This window comes from Haplochromis burtoni, unplaced genomic scaffold, assembly GCF_018398535.1.
Source record: "Haplochromis burtoni strain Fernald_Lab_line unplaced genomic scaffold, NCSU_Asbu1 Contig_61, whole genome shotgun sequence".
NCBI classification, from domain to species: domain Eukaryota; kingdom Metazoa; phylum Chordata; class Actinopteri; order Cichliformes; family Cichlidae; genus Haplochromis; species Haplochromis burtoni.
The window spans coordinates 1,991,921-1,999,459 of record NW_024582422.1 but is presented as its reverse complement, the minus strand read 5'-3'; the positions used below and the strand labels follow the sequence as shown (position 1 = coordinate 1,999,459).

The following is a 7,539-nucleotide window of genomic DNA, read 5'->3' as shown; positions in this document are numbered from 1 at the left end:
ATTTCAGTCTTTGTTTGCTTTCTGCTGCAGATTTTACCTTTTAAGAGGGAGGGCGCCCTCACAGGGAGAGCGCCTCACTGTGTTTGTACCAGTTAGTGAGCCAGCAACCCTAAAGCCTTTAAAACCTATTAATTTGAAAGCTGCATTAGTTTCTGGACTTGATTTTCTTCCTCATTAAAGTCTTAGAAACTCACGTAAGTGTTCTACGGTTAGAAAATTATATATTATGGAAGAAAAACCGGTGAGTTAGGTTTGGGTTAAAATGCATCGGTTGCCATGTCTTTTAAAGATTGGTTGCCATGAGGACCCCTCCAAAGACGTTCTATTCTGCGCACAAAATATCTGAATATGTGGATTAAGGTTGTGGAGCATCAGTCTAAATGGAGAAGCTCAATTCTGCTGCTTGTATCCTCGACCTGATGGGCGAGGGAAGGACTGTAGATCGACCAATAAGTCGACAGATTCAGCTCCATCTTCACCACAACAGATTACTACACTAATATACTTACTGTTGAAATACACTACTTACACATTTGTGCTCATGGACCCAAAAAACGTGACGTTTTGTGTCCATGAACTGAAGCTCTCATGTCCAGACAAAGGTCTGACTTCATGGTTGCCCGATTGGACGAATAAATTGATTGCAGGTGTTGAGCTGAGCTGTACACAGACTCCAGGACACAGACTGTCCCTCAGGACAAGTCGCTGTTTTTTTTTCCGGTTTGAGAACCATACCTTCAGAAACACGAGGACTCGCTGACAAACATGCAGAGGACGGTTTTCATGTCTCCACCTGCCGTGACAGACTCCCCCGCCGGAGTCAGGAGCTGCATTGGTGGCTGTGACATCACTCAAGTTATCTCACGTCTGAGTCCGAGGCTGTTGCGGGATGAAAGGCTGCGAGGTGTGTTTGATGTCACGGAGGTGCAGCGTGCGTTGGCGTGTAATTTGCCATCTCGGCGTGGAGTTTGCTTCCACCATCCCCCTCCTCACCTTGATGCACAATGTTTCCAGCTTCGTGTGACAACTGCAGCCTTTACCCATCTCCGTCCAGCTGTTTCCACCTGTGCTTGAGCGGCAGCGACCCTCTGCGTACTTCTGTCGTCAGGTGGAGGTGCGTTTGATGTTCAGTGTCTCGTTTGTGGGGGGGAGAGCACATTAACTACCTTTATGTGCTTCCCAACCGAAAAGTGGAAGGAGAAAGTTGCCCTCAGCTGCTCGTCTAATCTCGATTAATCCCACTAATCATCCACCCGGCGTCAGAGGCCGAGGCCTGATGGTGAGGAAGAGGAGGGTGAGTTAATCCTCCCCCGCACTCCTCCTCCTCGGAGATGAAGGGAGGCACTTCAGAGATGAGAAGTCGTGATGAAAGAAAGCGCTGAGAGAACAAGTTTCCACTCAGGATTTCGCTTTAATTTAGAAACTGATCAAAGAGGCGCAGGTCACGTGACAAACAGCAACCGCAGACCCATTTCTCACTTCCACCTTAAATATTTCAAAGTTGGAGCGGTGATGAAGCTGCACATGCTCATAGTGACACTGGGTCTAAACACAAGAGGACCCCCCTAAACACAGCATATGTGTAATCTTTGCTGTGAGGTACCTGAAGGTAAACAATGTTTTTAAGGTGGATTTATTCTTTCAATCTGCTCTTTAACAGCCCAGAAGCCCGCAGCTTCATAATGTTCCAGTGTGCAGATCTAAGGAAGCCACTTTTCCATCTTTTTCGTTTCCTCATAACTTCATAGGTTGGGAGATATCCAGCCTAAAGGCAGAATCACTTCCTCAACTTCACTAAGGCGGAACTCCTTAGTGTGTTATTACTGCGATCATCAGCATGAGCCCGGTGTTTCAGGGACTGTAAAACAGGAGGGAGAAACTCAGATCTATGTTGGAATCTAGTGGTTCCTCTGGAGATGGAGACCTCTTTCAGACTTTTCAGTTTCTGCGTCTTTATTTTTATGTTTCTTGCTTACTGTTTGGGATTAAATCAGTGCACACTCAGGTTCAGTTAAACATCACTTAAATGTTTGTGTGTATTCCACCATCAGAAGCTCCTCAGCTCCTCTTTCTGCTGCTTCTTCCACCTCAAATTTGATTTTGTGCCCCTGTGGGTGCAGCTTTTGCCTCCATGGCTGCCCGGGAGGCTTCAAGGAGCTTGACAGACAGAGAGGAGAAAGAGGAGGCTCCACCCCTGCTTTAGAGGAGGCGGTGCAGACGGTAAAACCAGAGCTGGAGTTTGCTCTCGCGTGACCCCGCTACTGCCCAGCTGACTTACATGTAGATCAGAGCAGGAAGTAAAGCCACAGCTTAGGGTCATCAGGTCCTCAGCATTTATTTTAGGAAAGTTTCCAGCCTGCTGAAGGGAGAAACCTGCTCCAGAATCTAAAATCCATGCTTCAGTGTCCAAAGTTGGAAGACTGAAACTGCCAGAAAAGGGAAAAAAAATTATCAAAATAACAATAAATAATAGATAATAGATAATTAAAAAACAAAATAATTGCAATATATATGTGTATATGTATATGTATGTATATGTGTGCGTATTCTAATTCATTATTCATTGTTGCAAAAAGGGGGCTGTACTTCAAAAGGTTATGTAAATAAAAGAAAAAAGGGAAGAAAATCTAAATTTAAACAGGAAGGTAAATAAATGCAGGTATTATTTAAAATGAAACGCATACAGGAGCAAACCAAATCGGAAGCAGTCATTTATGTGAAATTTGATAAATTAATTAATAGCCATGAATGTTTTTTTAATTTTTTGTTGTTGTTGCATTTATATTTGTTATTTATATATTCATTAACACATTTATTTTTTTTATTTTAGTACTTTTGGTCCTCCATAAGAAAATCTTAATGCCATCCTGTTTGTTTTTCATATTGCAGGACAAAAGAATTGTATTACAAAAATAGAGATAAACAAGCTTCAATGGACAAACCAATAAAATAAACACAAAAGTAAAATAGTGAATAAGTGAATTAACACCTAAAATGTCAATTAGTATATTTTTTATGAATAAGCTGTTGCATATATATATTTTATTACTTCATTCTTTCTTGTGTTTTTATTTTGGCAGCTTCAGGCCTCCATATATTTTAGCCATAGTGAGGAGAAAATTGTCCTTCTCAGTGTTGGTGCCGCTAACAGAGCTTCTAAAATAGCCCAGGCTCTGCTGTAAGAGTAAATAATAAACACGTGGTTTAACACTCCGGCTCCTGTGAGGTCTCCGCACCGTGTTTCCCCATCATCCTTTGCTGCTGCCGCTGGCCGGTGTTCAGTGTGTGCCTGTGTGTGTGGAGCGGAGATCGCTCAGAGTGCAGCGGAGGACGGTGCGGTGGCTGTCCGGTCCGGTGTTTACTGTCGGCGGGTTAAAGTGTGAGCGGAGGTCCGGATCTTCAGCTGGAAATTCAGCGACATTTGGAGCACAAGTGAAGCGGGTTTGAGGAGCGAGAGGCCCGGCTGGCTGCTGCGCGGCGCTGCGGGGGATGTGCGCACACAATGGGAGACGGTCCGGGACTCGAACAGCGTCTCCCCGCCCGGTTTGGTTTGTAAAGACACCGGAGCTGGAGCCGGGACTCAGCGCGGAGTGAGGACCTCCTCTGACCGGGCAGGACGCCTAAGACACCGGGAGGAGCTCAGCTGCGAGCCCCGTGGGAGCCGCGGAGGACGCGCCTGTGTGTCGTGAATCCCGCTGGGATGAACCCAGAGTGTCTCCTGCGTTCCAAACCGCTGTTTACACATCTGGATGAAGAGGGAAGCCTGGGTTTGGAGCTGGTTTATGGAGTTAATGCATGTTAGTTTACTGGATTTACCCGCAGACCCATCAGCAGCCTGCAGAGGTTAGTGCTCAGAGGATAAAACTAAAGGAGCAGTTCACAGTTTCTCTTTGAATCCGAATATTTTAAAGTAAAGGAGCAGTTCACAGTTTCTCACATGAGCTTTGAAGGAGGCGATGTACCTGCTGGACAGTAGCAGCTCTGAGAGGATGGAGAGAGGAGCTCCTCAGAGAAAGACTGTGTACCGGATCTCCCTCACGCTGGTGAAGAGGGAGAGCTTAGAGGATGAGGACTCAGTGCCCCGGCGGGCAGAGAACCCAAAGGTGGGCGCCTTCAGGCGTGAGGGGTCGGCAGAGGTGCAGCGGGGAGGTCTGCTGGAGCAGCTGAAGGAGGTGGAGGACGAGTCGGAGGATTTCTCCTCTTCCCACGGCTACATGCGGAACTTTAGGACGTTCAGCACGGGCCAGCTGGAGCTCGGCAGGCTGAAGATCTGCCGGAAGCAGCTGCTGCAGCGGGGCGCCAAGGCCACCAGTCCGCTGGCGGAGCCCGGGCAGGAGGACGGCGGCGAGCGGGAGGTGGAGGAAGCACCACAGGCGCTGGTGGAGAACGGTGGTGTTGGCGAGAAGAAGAAGAAGCTCCTGAAGGCGAAGAGCGTGGAGGAGCAGAGCTCGGAGCCCATGAGCAGCGTCGGGAAGCTGGCCCACTCTAAAAGTAACGGGGCGCCGTCCACAGAAGGCCCCCCGGAGACTCCACCTCCTCTGAAGCGCCCACCCGGTCTGCTGCGCCGCAGCTTCAGCTTCAGGCACTGGAGCGGTGGCGAGCTGCTGCGCCTGCGGGCACTCTCCAAAGACAAACACCACAGCAGCTCCGGCTGCATTGGCCAGGACGCCGCAAAGAATGACGAGCCGGCTGCGCCGCTCCCCACAGCCCGCCTCCTCGACCCCACCAGAGAGAAGAGCAGGACACTGGAGGTCGGCGCTGTCCTCAACAAGACAGACTCCATGTCCGAGCTGAGCCGCTGGGAGAGGGCGCAAGGCAGCAAGAACCGCACACTGGACAACAGCGACCTGCTCCGGCTGGCGGAAGAGAAGGACGCTGCCGGGGCAGCAGGTGGAGGCTTCCTGCTGCGGGGAGGTGGGGGACGCTCCAGCGAGCGGCGCCTGGTTCGCTTCTTCAGCGGGATCTTCTCCAGGAGGGACGGTGCTTCCACGTCCACGCCGGTGGGGAGCCCTAGCACCAACAGGTCGCTGCGCCGCAGCCGGAGGACAGCGCTGTCGCAGTCCAGCACGGAGAGCATGAACGGAGGCAGCGCTGACGGTAAACACGTGACCACAAGGGTTTGAGTGTGTGGATGTTTGAGTGTGAAGTGTGTGTTTGTTTTAAACAGCAGGGTGGTGTTTGGTTGAGACTCTGCTGCTGTTTGTCTTTCATTACTCGGAGCTCAGCAAATTCAACACGAGGCAGAGCGCCATCACCTCCATCCAAAGCATGGTGAGACAGAAGCCAATGAAGGGTTAAAAATGTCAGACAGGAAGTAGGAACAGGGAGCAGTTTGACTTTTATCTGCAGCATCCTCTTTCCATGGAGAGGGGACGAGTGGAAAACATGACAGATGAGAGGAAGTGCATTAGTTGTTGTTCTCACAGATGGATGTTTTCTCCATCAGCCTCTGTCCTCTGCAGAGGAACCTTAAAGGCTCCATAAATGAGTCCGTGCAGGACCACAAAGACTAAACACAGAAACAAACACATAAAGCAGAAATCATTTGTAGCTGTCTCAGCTGATGCAAGGTTTGTTTAGAGGCTTTTATTCTGAAGGAGCTCTGTTTTGTCCTGTTCTTAGGGTCTCTGTGACCTTTCCACAGGCGTTGGGTTCTGCAGGTCTCTCAGAGGTGGACTAACAGGTTTAGAGACTGATCACACAGAGGAGGTGGGGGTGGGTGGATGGTTGTGGTGGTGCAGGGCATGGCTTCACATGTTTGAGATTCCTGAGGCGTTAACCCCCCCAACCCAGCGAGCTGCCAGATGACGGTGTCTGGCAGGTAAGCTGTTGTTTCTGCAGACGACCTGTTTGTCCTGAGAGAAGTCCTGAAACTGGAGGCTGAAGTGTGGCTGTTCACACCTTCAGCAGTGTGGGAAAACCTTTCAAATTAAAATAACTAAAGGCAGCAGAACAATTAAATGCTGCTTTTCTCATTGTTCCCTCACATTTTGCAGATTAATCAAGAAAATATCTGTCAGCCCGATTTCTTACTTTGTTACTTTTTCTCTTTCATGTTCACACTGACCAAGAAAACCTCAGCAGGGAGGCCTTTATTTTGAAGTTCAACGTTCAACTTCTGTTTCTTTTGGTTTTTGAATGACTTGATTCTCTCTTCTGGCAGCGCGTTCAAAGGTTTACGCCTCCGCAAGACGAAGGCAAGCCAGGCTTTTAACTCCTAGTTTGAAGGCACAAAGCATCGCGTTTAAAATGCTGCGGCGCATTTTAACAACGGCTCCTCACCGCAGAGCGCACACACTCTTACGGCTTGTGTTTAACATGCTGCACGCGGCTTTCAGGCCAGCGTTCTGTCAGTTTTGAAGTTTAAAAAAAAGGGCTTTGGTGCTCATATTGGTTGTTTAGCATGCCGTGCTACACAGTAATATTAACAAATTAATTTTATTTATATAACACCAAATCACAACAACAGTTGCCTCAAGGCGCTTTATATTGTAGGTAAAGACCATTCAATAATAACGGAGAAAACTCCAACAATCACATAACCACTTGTGAGTAAGTGCTTTGGCAACTGTAGGAAGGAAAAAACTCCCTTTTAACAGGAAGAAACCTCCAGCAGAAGCAGCCTCAGGGAGTGGCTGGATGATGATGATACTAATAATAATAATAACCAGGAACGGCGCATTTAAAGAAAATAATCTGTGTTGTTTAATTTGGCTAGACTCTTAGGTCTAAATGAGCTTCTAGCATCGACATACATGCTTCTCGTTGGGTGTTTGGCTTCATTAGCTCCACACTAATCATAATAACCAGAAGTGCTGTAAATGATTTAGAAAATGTTGTTGGGCTCTGCGCTCTTTTAGTCCATGCTTCGGTCTGTTTGAGGTATGAAATGTGGTGTAATGTCGACTTCACAAGCTCATGTTACCTTTTTTTAAGATTCCATGTTCTCCGTAGTAATCATTTTAATAAGAATAATAACTGTAATTAGTGTTTAATAGTTAGGAAATAATGTGTTTGGACGCTGTGAGCGACAACTTCCTCGTCTTGCTCTGACGTGCCACTCTAATCTCTCTAGTCGATCAGTTTTTTCTTGTCATTTGACTCAACACCTGTATGCGCTTACCTCATCCTGCTGCTGCGTCCTGATTGGGTGATTTCAGAGCACCTACTCATCAGTGTACAGAGGGGAACTTTTTTGTTTTTTCTGTCCGAGGCCAGGGATTGTTATCTGATAAAGACGGCCCCTGACCTCGCTGTCTTAATGGACTCGACTGGTGTGTGTGTCTGTTGGGAGTAAATGTAGGGGAATGTGTGTGTGTGTGTGTGTGTGTGTGTTTGTGCGTGCGTGTGTGTGTTTGACCTACATCCGCATTCATGCAGAAGTAATATGGGCTGTAAAAATGCACACACTCAGTCTTGGATGCCAATTACTGCGTCTACGTTTGCATCAATTTATCTGCTTTTTCTCAAAGACTCTTCTTCTCTTTCTTTATCTTCCCAACACACACACACACACACACACACACACACACACACACA

At 47.8% G+C, this 7,539-nt stretch overlaps 1 protein-coding gene across 6 annotated transcripts in view; it reads left to right on the top strand.

Annotated features, from left to right (window-relative positions):
* agap1 (ArfGAP with GTPase domain, ankyrin repeat and PH domain 1) overlaps positions 1–7,539 on the top strand; it is a 176,522-nt gene that overhangs the window by 45,030 nt on the left and 123,953 nt on the right. For 4 of the 6 annotated variants that reach the window (XM_005923040.3, XM_014333781.2, XM_005923039.3 and 1 more), the window contains exon 1: positions 7–5,097. The exons of the other annotated variants lie outside the window; for them this stretch is intronic. In XM_005923040.3, coding sequence (XP_005923102.1) covers positions 3,957–5,097 — 1,141 coding nt within the window. In that variant the 5' untranslated portion in view covers positions 7–3,956. Of the gene's footprint in view, positions 1–6; positions 5,098–7,539 lie in introns of those variants that run through there. 6 annotated transcript variants of the gene reach the window in all.